The sequence below is a fragment of the Natator depressus genome, chromosome 21, assembly GCF_965152275.1.
Source record: "Natator depressus isolate rNatDep1 chromosome 21, rNatDep2.hap1, whole genome shotgun sequence".
NCBI lineage: Eukaryota > Metazoa > Chordata > Testudines > Cheloniidae > Natator > Natator depressus.
In genome coordinates, this window is record NC_134254.1 from 3,280,565 (window position 1) to 3,298,062 (window position 17,498).

Below are 17,498 nucleotides of genomic sequence, written 5' to 3' on the forward strand. Positions count from 1 at the left end.
AGGCTTATTTTGAGGTCATCCACTAACATCACGCTAGTCAAAAACATAATGTATTGTTGAGATGCTTTCAAGCGACAAGAGGTTAAACTGCATGCCATCTTAACTTATGTTAGACAACAGGGTATACAGCATATTTCCAGAGATATATGCTGAATGTTGTCAGCCCTAGTGACCCGGCAGTCTGTTGTCAAGCCATAGAAAATAAATGGGGCCACCTTTGAAAAACACTGCCTTGATTTGGAACGAAAGGGACTAGATGCATGCACCTAGGAAAAGATTTCCATGGCCTTCCACATGTGCGGTCTCTTTTCCCATTAGGAGTGCAGGACCATGCTGCATTAACAGTTCTATGCACACAAAAGGGAAAGCCTCCTGCAATAACGAACATACTGGACAATTTCATGTTCATATTATAGAAGTAATTTAGCAAAAATTGCAACTAATTGTTTGTAACAGACTCATAAGAATCGTGATTAGTAGGACTGGATGAAATGCCATTTCTTCATTTAATTACACTCATCTTGTTTTAACATCAAAAACTGCTTACTGCCTTTGTCATATGAGTAACCCGCACCACTGTATCCTAGGCCCACTGTAGTGAAGCTCTGCTCAGGAGGTTCAATGAGTAGAAACAGCTGTAGGTATGGCACAAAATGAGGGCAAACCATCTGCTAAACAGTCTGATGAAGGAGCTACCAACTGCTGGCTGTTTGAGGAGCCACCTGCCCATTCCCTCAGGAGGCAAGACGTGCCTAAGGGAGCCCAGGGTCCCTGCTACATTTCCTGGGGAGTGTTACAGGAACAGCAGTGCCTTCAGAAAGTGACCTTGGCTACAACACACACTTGTTACTGATTTATTTACATTAGACAGAACAGAATGGAGTAGTCTTTACACACATCCAAAGAGCTGGGACAGTTTTTCAACAAACATGAAAGCAAACAATGGATGGAAATGAAGGGTTTTCTTGCACACTGGGAGAGGGCCAGTAAAATTCTTTTCTACTGTAAGTTCTTCAGGGCAGGGACTGTATTTATCCTATATACTGGACAGAGCCACGCAGGTTATCAACATTCAATAAATCAAACATTTCCCTTTCTAAGAATACATTCCCCAAAGCTTCCATGGCAAACAATCAGATGATTGTTTTGACTGTTTGATTGTTTCTACAGTTTTGACTGAACTAATTCTGAGTGTTTTTAATGGTTATCAGATTGTCACAATCCAATACCATGCGACAATCTGATAACCATCAAAAACACTCAGAATTATGAAGTGAGCTGTAGCTCACGAAAGCTTATGCTCAAATAAATTGGTTAGTCTCTAAGGTGCCACAAGTACTCCTTTTTTCAAAAAATGGGAACATTTTTTCCAGCAGGCTTTAGCAGTAAGACACCTTTGAGGTGGTAACAACATGTGAATTTCAGAAGACTTTTCCTGTTTCCCCTCAGCCTTGTGTTCTATTGATGGATATCCCTGCACACCACCAGGGAAGAACACATTTAAAGTGACAGGGAGGAAAGCCAAAAAAGAGTTGGTAGGACTTCATATTTAAAGCATAAAAGAATGTTAAAGAAAAGAGCTCTCACAACTCTACAATGTCTAATCTGTTTTACATCTCCTGTAAATGAACTCTTTAAGCAACTACAATATAGTACAGAAAGTCCTGGGTTGCATACCATTCTTTAAATCCTGCATTTCATATAAATCCCAGTTCCTGAAATACTGAAATGGAGTTAAGGTAAGAAATCTCCAGCTCCTTGAGCATTTTTAAGCACACAGGTAACATCAAGATCTGCACTACATTCCACTTCTGCATTTTACTTACATGCACAATGCATACACCACTGTTTCCCCATAGCACTGTAAGAGACAAAATTACAGAACTGCTGATAGTGGGTGTGCATGCCATTCCCTTTCTGCACACAAAACTGAGCCACAAAACCTGTACTTTCTGGATGGAAAATAAGTTGCTATACGTTTCCTTCAATAATGTATATAAGCACTATAAAATTTCAAATTACTTTTATTATTTAGACTTAATTTCGCACAGAAATGTTCTTAAGCAGAGTCTTAGTCAACTACATTTAAGACTCATTTAAACCTCAAAACAATATGGTTTCAAAAGAGATCAGACAACATTTTATTTTTGGGAACTACGTTTTGCTTATTATAGCAAAACCTGAAGTCATGAAACAGAAACTGCAGGCAAAACAAAATCTCTGTTTCAGATCAAACCATTCTACGATACACAAAATATAGATATTCACAATTACATATGCTTAATTAGAATCTCTCTCATTTTGTATGAGACCAGAAGAAAATATCCATTTTCCCAGACATGGACACTGATGTAGAAATGTAAATATCTGAACACATTCAAAACTAACCAAAGGATGTTAAAAAGCGGTACAGCAGAAAAACGGAACACATAAATGAGGTATACATTTGTCTAGATATGGGGAGGTACGAGACACATGGTTGTTTTAAATGTCAAGAGTTAACTAACTGCTCCATACCAATGAGATTTCTAGACTTATTGCAATAAACTGAATTTGATTAAGTTTGGTTTTGATCATTTTGAAATTCAAACAAGACAGCAATTTATACTTTTCTTGCACATAAAACATTTAACAGTTAAAATGCTGAAATTTTAAGAGACTCATTCTGCTAGCACTAAAAACAAGGTCATCTATATTCTTTTTCTCATGAGTACAAGGAAAAAAAAATCTTGTTGGAAATTTGAATCCATGAACTAACATCCAACTAATTAAAATCAATAAGTAAGTTTTAATTATCATGAAGCAGAATTAAAGTAACCGTGTCCATTGTTTGATTAATTTGACCAACCTATGCTACAAATGCCACGGCAAGCAGTGTAGCTGGTTGAACAGCTCAGTGCATTGACCTAAATGCTAATAAAAGAATCATGCTACCAGCAAGCATAATCTCCACGTAATGAAGCTTAGTTTTATTTACATAAAAAGTTTACCAAGTTAAACCAGAGAGGGGATCAAAATCATTTAAAAAGCAAAGTAGCCAAGGTTAAGGAACAATGAAGATTTACTGGTAAATACAAAAGTTAAGAGACTACCCTCAGTTTCAAAACACGTTTAGCACCACGGTAAGTTTATCCTTCAGAGCAACCTACTGGATTGTTCAAACAGCTTTTTCATGAATGGCTATTTAAATACAATGCCTATGGCTTACTTATGATCTGGCCTAAATATGTGCAACAACTCCAGCTCTGTTTACTGATCCTCAGCATTACTCTTAACTGGATGAGTGTAAGAAGATAAGGTAACAACATGTAAATGAGAAGCTACCTCTAGCATCCCAGCTCAGCTTCAAGGACCATATAAATGACTGAAGCAATCCAGCTTCAAAGAAAACAGTTACTTTTGTCGTCAGTGGTTAAAATCTTTTTCACGCCCCTCAGGGTAAATCCTTGAAAAGATTACTAACTGTATTAGTCAGAGTTTAATTTCAGCTTCCTGTCATCTAAACATAAAATGATGAAGGTCACAAAACTCTACAATTCAACCCAACACTGTCCTGTAAAACATCTGCAACTTCAACTCCATCAGAAGTTTTAGAAATATAGACTTATTTAGAAATATAGACATCATGAAACACAGAACCATGCAACAGAACTAAAGCCTCTAACGACAGGAACAGTTCCATCCACAGGGTCCAGAGGCACAGCATTATTGCATATTATCTCCTCCTACGATGTACAGGCTGATCAGTACTTTGCCAGCTAAAGGATTCAGTGTACGTTCTTTTTTAAATCATTCTTCACTTTTTTTTTTAAGTGTTCTAAAAATTACCTAACCAATAATTAATTTCTATCATTAGCTGAAAATTTTTCAAAAACTAAAAATAAAATTATTTATTCCACAGCTGTTAGACCCTCTTGGGACTATAAGGTTTTTGGAAACAAGGACTCTTGTAATAGAATAGTGGGAGGGACAAAGAAAACTGTCCTGAGTTTATAAGTCTCAGGAGTTTTAAAAGCTATATATAAAAGTAGACCCTTGACACACACACTTGTAATTCAGACTCTGAATATGCATGTTCTCCCTGAGGCCAAAATTCCCACATCTGGGTGCCTAAAGTTAGGATCATAAACCCAGCCATCTAAATACAAGTTGCCAGATTTTCGTAAGTGATGAGCACCCACGTATCCCACTGTAATCAATGGGAGATGCAGGCTCTGAGCATATCTGAAGTCAGGCCACATAAATATGTAGGTACCTAAATATGGACTTAGACCAGTATGAAAGTTTTACTCCCAAGTCCCTCCTCCCAGGGCTACCATACACATGTTCAAGTTTTCTATCTAAAACCACTGTAACTAAAAACAGTACTGCGCTCAGGAAACAGCCCAAGACATCCTGCTCTATTCAACCTTAGCAACGAGCTTTCAAGATGAGCCAGCAGGATAAATATACGATTGAAAAAGTAGCTATTGACAAACTGCCAGTCAAGTTTAAATGATATGCTGTTCCTGCAATAATCACAAGTTGATGGCCTTAATGCTCAAAACCAACACTGACAGGTTCTGAAATACAGCAATGTTTTTTTGTTCATTGTAGAGTAAGCAGCAATGGAAACGGAACAGAAGCAACACAACCTCACCTAGGCCTAAAAAGGATTTATAAAAGTTGCTGCCCAGAGGGCCCTGAAGACTAAAATCCTCTCCTTCAGGACACAGATAGAAACACAGGATTCTCCAGGGAACTGATAATGGGATACAAAGCCTTTACCCTACTGGTCAGTAGTGATTTAAAGTAGTTACCCATTTGCCAGCTGTTTGGTGGCCAATGTGAAAACGACTTCTTGGTGGGCAGGTATACACATCAGAAACACTACCACAGATGAAATCCTTCTCGGCAGTCTCAGCAGAGACCACAGACCAAAAGGCCATGGAAACTGGGTCACCTCCTCAACCCTAGATGCATGCAGATCACATGCCTTGGACATTCATTTCTACAAGGTAAAGATCACAATGAAAGCACAAATGTGGTTGGTACAGGTAGCTTGTTAGAGACTTACAAATATTAACTGTTCAGGTTTGAATTCTGCAATACAGTTTGCTTATGCAAACAGAAACCAAGCTACTACTCAGCGTCTAGAACCAAGACTTCCTGATCAGCAAGTGCAAAATGAATTTTTATTCCCCAGACCAGCTACTACATAACATTATCACTTAAAAGGTTACAATAGGTGCATGACAAATCTCCACTCACCCTAAAATCACTCAGTTGATATTAATGCAAAGTAAAAAAGTATTTTCAATCTCCAGTGAGGACTGGGGAAATTTTCTTGCAGAAAGAAAACTGACTTTGACCCAGTTTATTAAGACAGGAAATTGAACATGTTTTCAAAATAAAGTTTTTTAAAAACTAGTCACTGGCCCACATGTGACTATAAGCTCTTTGGGACAAGCTGTTTATCTGTATTCTGTATTGTTATAGCCAAACAAAAACCATCCAACACACACTGAAATAAGCGAGTCCTTGGTCTTGGTCATGTCTCAAGCGAACTCATGGGGAGAGGGGGGAAGGGGAGAGGGGGTTCAGTATTCACTAGAGCAGGGGTAGGCAACCTATGGCACATGTGTCAAAGGCAGCACGCAAGCTGATTTTCAGTGGCACTCACACTGCCCGGGTCCTGGCCACGAGTCCGGGGGGAGGCTCTGCATTTTAATTTAATTTTAAATGCCACTCTTAAACATTTTAAAAACCTTATTTACTTTACATACAACAATAGTTTAGTTATATATTACAGACTTATAGAAAGAGACCTTCTAAAAACTTTAAAAGTTATTACTGGCACGCGAAACCTTAAATTAGAGGGAATAAATGAAGACTCGGCACACCCCTTCTGAAAGGCTGCCGACCCCTGCACTAGAGTAACAGATCATACAAAACACATCTCTGCCTCATGCAATATGACCTAAGGCTATGTAACTAAGCACACTTCTCAATGCTGCCATTATTATCCATACAGCTGGAATAAAGGTAAGAAGCTTGGCTAACAAGACTTCTTCCCTCCCACATACTCAAGCTCTTATTTCAGTGCTGGTTGCCTCATCTTTAGGCCATACAAAAACATACGTAGAGTTAAAAGAAAGCTTGGCAACACGCTTTAACCAATTTTATCCATCACTAAGTTTGTGACCCACTGCAAAAATTCGATTAATCTTTTTGGTGACTAGGCTGAACACGTCTTTTCCACTTATAGCCCAGGTACAACACATTCAGGATGATTCTTCACATGTAAGCTTCCTCCTCACTCTATGGGAAAATTAGAGGAAAAGAAACTGAAGTACAGTAAAATGTGTTTAATTTTTTAAAACAATAATATTCTGATATAACCCATCTAGAAAAAAGAAAATGCCTATACTGGCAAAGACTATCAAAGTTAAAAACCAACTAAGGACAGATTTCCAAAAAAGTTCCGCAACCAGCATTTTCCATTGTTCTCACCAGGGCCACCTGGATGCTGAGCATGTCTGAAAATCTGGCCAAGTTGTTTGTATGCCCAATGGGAGAAGAGCTCTTTTGAAACAAAATCTACCCCTAATTTTGGATTCTGAGCTCTTGAAAATCTGCTCAATAAAGTCAATGTAAAAAAAAAAAAATTAAGTTTTTCTAAAACATCTAGCACAAGCTTACTACACAGTAAAAAACATTCCTAGGCAACAGGAGTCTTCAGTCATCCATCAGCTTGCTCAAAAAAGCCAAATACCGGCTTGTTTACTTATGGACGGATTTCAATAGCTCACAAAGCAAAAAGTCCTTTACTTACATCTTCAGTGTCCTTAACCCGTAAAATCTGTTCCCTCAGGTCCTGTAAGTCATTAAACGTGGACTGTGCTGTAATAGAATATACTAGTGCAAACCCTTGACCGTTCTTCATATAGAGATCCCTCATTGCTGTAAATTGCTCCTGTAATCAAATATTTTAAAAGGTAATTAATTAGCTATTAATACATATAACAAACGTTTCAAAAGGAATCCTTTTATTCTAATAGAGATAAGAATGTAGTAGCTAACATTACATTTACATTTTTACCCCTTACAGAAATTCAGTGAAGCCTATGAATTTAATGAAAACATTAACTCAATTCCTTCCCTTCTTTCTCGCCCCTCCTTCAGGAGGAAAAACCCCCCTGTTAGAACAGACAAAAATAGCAAGAAAAAAAGGCAGAGGATGCTATAGAATTAAATCTGGTAAATATCTTGCAGTGATAAATATGGACTAATGTACATCTAGAGCATACTACTGTTAATATTTGGTTAATATTTGAAATACCAGTGCAAATGTGTTATTTCGCTGCCAGAGAAGCGACAGTCTGCAAATATGTCCTTGCTCTAGTACTGTGCAGAGACTGCCTAGGTGCCACACACTTGTGGTTTTTTTTTGTGAACACCAATGTGTAGAAGAAAGAGTGAGCTCACATTTAAGCACATGTAACTGTACAGCAGTCATTTGCTGCACGTAAATGGCTTGAAGGTTCAATGTGATGAAACATAAGGGTATGCAAGAACGGGCTGGAAAATCCAAGGACTGACCCAAGAGCTCTCTTTTGTACAAGTCAGTGAAAGAACCTTCACTAGAAATTCTAACCATACTTTGATTTCTATCTGCCTGTGCTACTTTCAACATCATGGTATCCAAGTGCTTCCCAAAACAAACAGCAATTGTGTTTTAAAACTCTTTTAAGAAGCAGATCCTCCTCCCATAGTGTTCTCAACCACTGGAGTCTGTTTGTTTAGTGACCCCCCCTCCCACAGGATGATAAAAAGGCTTGGTAGGCTTTCAGGAAGCTCGCCTCTTAGTGGATGCTAGGAGGAGGGGGATGACAGGGCTTCCCCCAGCATGGAACAGCTGGGCAGCACAGAGAAGCAGCAAGAGGGGCAGTTGATCTGGGCAGGAAGGGATTCCCACAGGAGGCACAAGGCCCTTACATGCTCCAGTAACATGGGCTATGGGGGTGGAAGGACATCCTCAGCTGCTGTGAAGGAGAAGCCTCTCTTCAAATTTGCGCTCTGGACAGGCTGCTGTTTCATCGTGCCCTCCTAACATGGAAAGCAGCTGAAGGAGAAAAATGTCCCTTCCAGCACTATCTGAGGAAGAGCCACAGCATGGAAGGCCCTGTTTGTTGGAGGAGGGTGCTTTAAGAAAGGAGGAAGCAGGCCCAAGTGCAGCGGCTTGACAGGGAACTTTCTTTGTTTGAAAAAAATAAATACATCATAGTTTCAATGATTCAGGACCTTCAAGTCGTGTCCATTGTTAGCTTATGGAATGGTGTGGTTTTATGATGGTCATCCCATACCCACCTCTGTCCTCTTATAGCTTGTTACCATCCCTCATGTCTCTGATTGCCAGCTCTTTGGGGTAGAGACCATATCTTTTGTATGTGTTTGTACAATGCTCAGCACACTGTGAACTCTGGGCAACACCACAATACAATACATTACGAATGATCATCCCTAAATTCTAGCATCGTGTTATAAAGATACCAGTTTATTCCTATGCAGAGTTGATAAGGTGTTTAGAATTTGGAGGAACACTAATCTATTCATATCTCATCTGTGAGAGAAATTCAGCTGGGTAACATCTACAGTCACTGAAGAGACAAGGTGGGTGACGTAATATCTTTAGTTGGACCAACCTGAAACAACCTTTCAAGCTACACAGAACTCTTATTCCAGTCTGGGAAAGGTACTAAGAGTGTCACAGATACACACAAGATCGAACAGATAGTTTAGTGTAAAAGTAGTTAGCACATATTATAAGAGACCATTCAAGGTGTAGTGGCCCATTAACATCCCAATAATCATAGGACAAAAAAGGTTTCAGAGTAGCAGCCGTGTTAGTCTGTATCCATAAAAAGAACAGGAGTACTTGTGGCACCTTAGAGACTAACAAATTTATTAGAGCATGAGCTTTGGTGAGCTACAGCTCACTGCATCCACTGCATGCCTCCGATGAAGTGAGCTGTAGCTCACCAAAGCTTATGCTCAAATAAATTTGTTAGTCTCTAAGGTGCCACAAGTACTCCTGTTCTTTTTTCGAAAACATAGTGATTGTGTGCAGTTTTCCTGGGTTTGGCCGTGTTCAGGTGACAGATTCACCACACTGGCTTTTGGGTTACTTAACAAAAACACTGTAGTTTAGTGCAGCTGCAGTCAATCTAACATTTTCTTTTTGACAGGATGGGGCTATTTCACTGACAAATCCTTCTAAAATGCAACTTCATTTTTAACTTTAAAAATTCTATATTTTAGATTTTTCTTACTGTCCCTGCTGTATCGAGGATTTCAAGCATACACTGTTGGCAGTCTACTTCCACTTGCTGGAAAAAAAGGAAGAAACAAACAGTAAGAAAAAAAAATATAATATGCTCAAAAGTGTGCAAGTGAGAGACATATAGAATTACAACCAAAGAGCCCTTTAACTTACGTTTTCCTTCATCCCTCCTCAAACCCACAAAAAAACAAACTTGTTAAATTTTCCAAGTGTTCCACTTACTAAAAATAATTTCAGATTAAAGAGGGTAATTCCAGAAAAAGCAACTCTTGAATACGAAGGTTTTAACAATTTTTTCGCTTTATTGTCATGCACAAAAAGCACCACTTTCGTTTTCTGGTTTGGAGCCTTTAATCGTGACAACAATTATTCTTATCTCTAAAAAATGTGGTTCTTTACATCAATCTGAGTGGAGAATGCAGCTCTAAGGATAGAATTACATCAAGCCACTGTATCAAGGATTCGAACAAGAGCTTCTGCTTTGTAATTGCAAGCTCATTTCCAAAAAGGCAGTGAAAAATGTCATATGCCTTCAAAGTAAGCAACACTCATTTAAACTAAACAGTGAAGTGGTCTGTTTTTTTTTTTTTAAAACAATGACTATACTTCAGTACTTAAATCTGTGATATTTGTGTTATTTCCTTTACTTACAGTAGGAAACGTTGCAAACACCATGGCATGATAAATTCGGATTCATTTATTTTTAAATGGCAATCAGTGTTATGTCAGCATACCATGAACTAAGACTCCATGACATTAAGGGTATGGCTACACTGTGATAAAAAATCCTGTCGCACCAAGTTTTAGAGCCCGAACTGCGGGGCTAAAAATTGCAGTCTAGACATTCAGACTTGGACCTGAGCCCGGGCACCCTCCCCCTTCGCGGGGTCTCAACACCCAGGCTCCAATCCAAGCCTGAACATCTACACAGCAATTGTATAGCCCAGCAACCTGAGCCAGAGTCAGCTGACCTGGGCCAGCCGCTACCAAGCTACAGGTCTTTTAATTGCACATACCCTAAGGCCCTGATTCTGCAAAGTGCTCTATACTGGCACAGAGAACCAGCTGCATGGATCAGTTTGCAGGACTGGAGGCTAACAAGCCAACGTCACTACACTAACACAGATCCAAACTCACACCCCTTACGCAGACAAAATTCGCAGGACATGGAGAAGTCTTGCCTGAACTTAAAAAAAAGAAGAAAAATAAAAAGAAAGATGCAGTATCAGGCCCTAAAAGGGTTGATAGAAACTAGCATAATTTTATACTGTACCTTTCTGTATGAATCTTCTATTGTGGGGTCATATTTTTCAACAAAAATTCCCTGAACAAATTGTACAGTCTGAAAAAAAGGGAAAACAGTTAAAGAATAAACTCCGATATGGCCTACTGACCTTCAAGTAGCAGCTCTTCAAAAACAGAATAGTGTAAATTCTGCATCACATCAGTATTGCCAACCCAAGCATTCAAAGTCATGAGCCAGGACAAAAATTTAAATCTAATAAAATTTGGGGTTTTTGGTTGTTTGTTTTAGTTTTGAAGTCTTCAGTGTGCACGGTCATAGTTTTAAGAATTTCTCAGCAACCACGAGGGCTAGAAACTTAATTATTTTTTAAAGTGACAGCTGAGTGTCTCACAAAATCTCACAAAGGAACTGGGCCTTCAGGAAAACCACCAAATATTGAGAGACACAATAAAATCTGGAAAGATGTCACCACTGTGAAAGCCTCTGTATTTGAGGACTAAGTTTCATTTAGAGCATCTCAGTCGTATTAAAATGCAGTAACTTAGACTTTAAGCTCTTTAGGGCAGGGACAGGGGTGTTTTGTTCTGTATTTGCGCAGCACGTAGCACTGGGGTCCAGGTCCATGATTAAGACTCTCCAAGGTGTTAAGATAATACAAATAAATAAAATATTAATACTGAAAGATATACAGCAAGATTTCAGAATGACATATTTAAAAACTATCTTTAAATCAATCATTCTCCTCTTAGTAATTGTAATTGTTTTTATAAAAATCAAAAAACAAATAAAAACCAACTAGAACAGTGCACCATACATTCAACTACCACAATTTATATTAAAAACAGAAGAAAGGAGATACCACTCGTTTCAAAACTGAAGTTCTTTCCTCTCCTATGCACGCACTCAGAGTGAAACTAGAATGGGAAGCTTTAGACATGGCTGGTATCTGGATATCCAGTATTTATCTTAAATTTGTAAAGGACCTTATATTTTAACTCTGTTCTTTTAGGGCTTTTGGATGGAAACTTATGCTTTTCCACCAACCATGCTATGATTTTCTACTTTTGCCTTGTGAGATAGATGAAATTCCCTTTCACCTATCCCAGGGCTTCGCAAATGTCTTTCATAGTATGGATCAAATCTGAATAGAAAGGCATGTGCTTTAGATATTTTCTCTCCCATCTGTGATTGCAAAGCATCCCTGTAACAGCAGCAGCAGCAGCATTTGCTTACATAGAAGAGTGAGGTTTTTAGCTTCTTTTAATGCGATTTAATAGCGGGAAATGAGGAGAATGTAGCACCAAGTGCGACCAGCCAGATCTCTGCAGGTCACAATTTGAGAAATTCGGAACTGCTCTATTTTCAGGGTGGCGGATTTTTTGTTTTAACCAGATACTGCTACATAATCTACTAGATAAACTTGGGTCTGTGAACCAGGAACTACTAAATTCTAATGCTAATCTGTCCCTGACTTGCTACATAAATATAGGTAGTAGCAACCTCTGTGCCACACACACACAAATAAATAAATAGCAGGGCTCAAACATGCTTTTGCTCCTAAATAGATGGTTTCAGATTTTGAAAGAGTAGCACACAGCCAGGAATCTGCAAAAGACATCACTATATTCTGGAGAGTACAAAATGCCCACTGGTTTCTTTTAAACTAGCAAGAAAACAATTTTCTAGCTTTCATGCTAGAGAAGATTTCCTGCAGATGGGAGGCATGTGGCCTCACTCAAAATCTCAACTCATTCTGTAGTCTAGAACAGTGGTTTTCAATCTGTGGTCCCCAGACCTCTGTGGGTCCGCAGACTATGTCTAATACTTCCAAAGAGGTACATTATGCACCTCCATTCAAAAATTTTAAAAGGTTGAAAACCACTGGTCTAGAAAGACAAAGTCTCTTCTTCTCTACCATTTCCCTATCACACTGTATGGTGGTTATCTCAAAGGTCTCTTCAGATAGAAGATCCCAGAAATACCACTTTAAATGAGATCATCAGTAACGCAATCAGCCATGGTGTTATATAAGGCAACAGGAGCCCCACCACAACAGACAGAACTCCTTAAGATTGTGGTGATTACATCCAGAGACTTCTGAATGGTTACTACCAAAAAGGGTACAAAGACTTTGTTTTTGGTTAAGAGGCTAACACTGGAAAATGTGATTCAGTCATGACTCAAAAAAAACGACTGTATCTCATCGGTATACTGTTAATAGTTTCCCCAGGTTTGTAAGTCAGTCTTCACACAAAGGTGCTAGAACCTGGCAGACCACTCTGAACAGCTTCTCCTTCTAATGTACTATCCCAACACAACTCATTTTGTAATCAATGTATGGTGTATCTAATAGAAGAAAGTTATTAACTGAATCCACAGGGCCTGGTTTTCAGAAGAAACTATTCAACCGCAGCTCCAACCAAACACTATGGGAGCTGCAGGGATCAACACTTCTGAAAATAAAGTTCCTTGTTTTCACCAGGTACAAGACTGCCCATTACACTGAAACATCACTGTATTTACATTTAACTACACTGTGGCTCTGTTTGTTACCTAGTATTACTTCTTCACCTTCCAAGCACTTTACAATATTTGCTGATCTCCACAACACTCCTATGAGGTAGGTAAATAGTACCCTCACTTTATATGTAAGGTAATTGAGGCAGACAGGAGAAGAGAATTCAGAAGTTCCTGGCTCCCAGCCACACCTTGCTCCATTACTTGTATTACTCTCCCTTAGCACAGAGCTTGAATGTTTGCTCATTTTGTGTTTGTCCAATTATACATATGACCATTTGCAGCCAGATGCTGGTAACTTTACTTTCTCACTGATTGGCCAAAGGATCTTGCTTGCCATTAGAAAGGAGCAGAAGTCCATCACACAACAGATGACTATTAAAAGAAAGCTTTAAAATAACTGCACATCCGTTACTATAAAGGACTTTCATTATACGGCCATTAGTGCCAGAGGGCAAGCCAGGAGAAGTGTTGCACTATCAGCATTATATTGAGAAGCAAGAGTCAAAACAAGAAAGGAGGTTTTGCAATAAAACACCACCACATTGTGTTCTCAACTGTCATTCAAATACAGAACTGAATACCAATACCAGCTTTATAAGTCATTTTAGTTTAAGTCACTTGGGGGTGGGGGAGGAGAGAGAAATTTTAAGATTACTATTGGCTAGGGTGATCAGACAGCAAATTTGAAAGATCGGGGTGGGTGGGGTGGGGGGGGAAATAGGAGCCTATATAAGAAGACGACCCAAAAATCGGCACTGTCCCTATAAAATCAGGACATTGGGTCACCTACTATTGGCAGAAAAATACCATAGTTATATTGTGTTTTAATCCCTTCCACTGTATTATTTTAAAGCCCATCAGAACCTCTCTTCTGATGGCTGTCTTGTAAATAATTTACTATTTTGTTACCTCTCAATGCCATCAGATCTTGACTTGTTTATTGTTAATTTTTTGTTCCCCATTATCAGCATGTTGGATCAATATATCCATATGCAATGCAATGTATGGTTATATAATGTCAATAATGGCATTTGGCTTACCAAATATCACCGGACATGCACACTGACATTATTCTTCATTCATTCCAGTTGTATCACTGGTACAAAGCTGCTGATCAATGGAGTCACCCCCCCACTTTACAGTGTTGTAGGTGAGATGAGAATCAGGCCATCATACATATTACTTATAACAAACAAAAAACAAGTTTATTTGTCCACAGAAAAGATCTGAGAATTAATGAGTCTGAAAAAAAAAAATCTAACTTTTACCTAAAAGTTAAATATTTGGAAAAACAAAAGTTTGTTTTTCAATTAAAAAAAGCTGCGAGACTGAACTGATTTAGATTTTACATCACAAGTGAGGAAACTTCTCCAAAGTTTGACATCTGTCTGACATTTTAGTGGCATGTACAGTAGGTTAGAAAGAGTCTCATCGCAGGACTCCTAAATCACAAATATTATATTCCTGATGGGAAAAACAGACATACCCTAGGGGACTATTGGGGGACCGGGGGGTGAAGAGCCTCATTATTAATTGCTGAAGTTACCATGGAAGAGTAGGGTTTTATACAAACACGTTGTTAAGAATAAAGTTTTACACCTGCATGATACCACCGGTTATTATGGGGAAAACGATTAAATAGTGCATCAAACCAAATGTATTGTTTAACAACCTGTATGCTTTACACCTCATCTGTCTTCTCTCACTCACCCTCTGGATTCTGCAAGTAACTTACCAAGCACATCAGCTTTTCATCTCCATGTGTAAGTGAAAGGATGCAAGAGAAAACAATCTTACTATCCTTAACACCTTATTTTTGCCTACATTAAAAACAATTGGACAGCTACTCCCACCCCTAAGTGACAGGTGGCAGGGTGAATTTGCTTGCTTTAATAAATTCCCACTAGTCCTTCCCTGCCTACTCCTTTCAGTAGTGAGCTGATTGATTTAGATGTGTGATACATAGCTGATGCATGCTCAGTACTACAATGAAGGACTGAAGTCTCCATTACAGTGCATTGGCTTTGCTGTCAGCACTGCAACACAAACCACTGCGAAGCAACACACATACTTCAGAAGTGAGCAGCGCCAGTGTTATCCTGCTACACTACCAGTGGGCTGTTTCTTGCCACACTGGTTTCAGTCTAGTTCCATCTGCAATGGAAAACACGCAGCCTTCGAGGAATGCCAGCTACCCTGCGCCTCAGGCATCCGCAGTTCACAAGCATTCAAGCCAATACTCTGTGCTTCATTTTATTCTAGATTACACATTTTCAATTTACAAAATATATATTTATATGCTAGGTTATATACATGCAAACTGAAAATAAAATAGCAACACAAGTCTTTTCACTGAAAACAATCTCAGTGCTCCATCTTTAAAGATTTGGTAATTTTAAATTTAATACATTTACTACTTGAGCAGTTCAATAGCAGTAATCAAATCAAGTGTTGGGTATGCAGAAAGTAACAAAAATGTCCCGATAGTGTAACATAGTACTATCTGCAACGAGACACTGGTGAAATTTTTGATACTGCCCTCCAATGCACAATTTTCAAGTCAGATACTGAATGCTCACTCACCAAAGCAGACTTCCCAACGCCTCCTGAACCCAGGACCACTAGCTTGTACTCACGCATGATGTGGTCTGTTCAAATACAGGTAATCTGAAAAACAGGGGGAAAGCATGGAATTAGGAGCAATGTTTGCAAGCATCACCTCAGAAACATTACATGTTTTCCCGAAGAACCGCTGTCATAGCACGTTTATTTGTAGGACAGACTAAGTACAAAAATTTCTTGTATAGCTAAGTACAAAAATCTCTTCAGCAGCAGCAAAAAGATTTTTATTTTAAACCTGGGTACCCAAGCAAATGTGTACTTTGATGGCTGTAATTTACTGTACTCAGTGTAGCAACCTTCAAATTCAAAAAAATAAATTTAAAACCCACAATGTTCTTTTCACCAGGATGCTGGTAGATGTACAGAGTCTTTTTATTGTTTCTGTTCAGTATTATTATACGGGCTGGGATTTACCTTTATTTGTTTTACAGACGTTCAGTTATTCACCTATTTCAGGGAACGTGTGAGGAGTCTGACTCTGGAATTCATTTCTTCCCTTGGGACACCAAAACTTTGATATGTATCCATCCATTAAAGAGAAACAATTCTTCCCTAAAATCTATCCGCACAAAATATTACTGCTCGCTTACGGCACCTTTCCTTCACTCTTCCAACTTTTAATTGCATAAAACTACATGCAATTAAACAAGAAAATTGAACCAGTGAAGTAAAAGCACAAGAGTTTACTTCACCCACCCACCCGCCCGCCCGCAACAGGGAATGATTTAGGAGGTCAATATTTTCTTTCTGAAAAAGGTCAGCCCTGACTTCATGCTGCCAAGTCAGAAACCTCTCTGCTCTTCCACGCAACGCCTGTGCCTTTTTATGGAAATCTCTCAACTCCCTATGCAGCACAAGAAAAGTTCTCATTCTCATCAAGATGCCCTGACAAATAAGGAGAATGACAAAGCCAGCGATAAACATTTTACACTACGTTTACATTATAAGCCAGGCTTGGCTGCCCCATCAACAGAGCCCAAGCAAACAATGACCTCACCAGCTAATTATCTGTTCATTCGTCCCCCAGTAAAATAGCACTTTCTTCCCAAGTAAGGATTCAGAAATATGAATGCTATGAAACTGGATAGGTTTAGTTTCTCAAAGGGATTTCAGACTAACTTTGCCACATGATTTATGGGCCTTTCTAGGTATAATCTTATGATTTGTTGTAAAAATAAAGATTTATTCCCTGTAGCAGGATATAAAAATAAACCAACTTGCTCACTGGAGTTAACAGTGTACAGAGGGCATGGTCTGTGTTCCCAGCTCTGCCACTGATTCACTCTGGGACCATCGGCAGGTCATTTATAACCTGTCAGTGCCTCAGTTTATACATCCATAAAATGAGGGTGAAGGTTGTAACACAAAAATTCTTGACAAGAAAGTTGCTCTATGACTGCAAAGAACTACTGATGGGAAACTGATCCTGACTCCAAAGATGCCCTGTAGCTAAATTACCTGGAGTTTATGTTCTTGAACAAGATGAAGAATCCATTAAGTACATCCCCATTTGTTTTTAAGTTCAAAACTGACATAGTATGAGACAGAGAGAAATCTAAAGGCATTACCTAAAATTACCAGGCTGGATGATACATAAACAAGTCTGATGTGTTTCAATTAGAGGATCAAACAGTCCCTCATTATAAAAAACAATAACATCAGCCTTGATGGAAACATGCAAGATTTTGTAAGTATGCATGCAAAGTTGTACACGCACTGTTGAACTCATCCAGCTTGCTCAAACTCTAATCTGCAAGTGCAAGTCAGACGCTGCATGCACAAACCAAA

The 17,498-nt window shown here is 38.8% G+C and overlaps 1 protein-coding gene across 5 annotated transcripts in view; it reads right to left on the minus strand.

Moving 5' to 3' along the window:
- RAP1A (RAP1A, member of RAS oncogene family) overlaps positions 1-17,498 on the minus strand; it is a 68,690-nt gene that overhangs the window by 8,260 nt on the left and 42,932 nt on the right. For all 5 annotated transcript variants that reach the window (XM_074935948.1, XM_074935946.1, XM_074935947.1 and 2 more), the window contains 4 exons: positions 15,672-15,755; positions 10,596-10,664; positions 9,312-9,368; positions 6,815-6,955 (listed from right to left, as the gene is read on the minus strand). In XM_074935948.1, coding sequence (XP_074792049.1) covers positions 6,815-6,955; positions 9,312-9,368; positions 10,596-10,664; positions 15,672-15,728 — 324 coding nt within the window. In that variant the 5' untranslated portion in view covers positions 15,729-15,755. The remainder of the gene's footprint in view (positions 1-6,814; positions 6,956-9,311; positions 9,369-10,595; positions 10,665-15,671; positions 15,756-17,498) is intronic.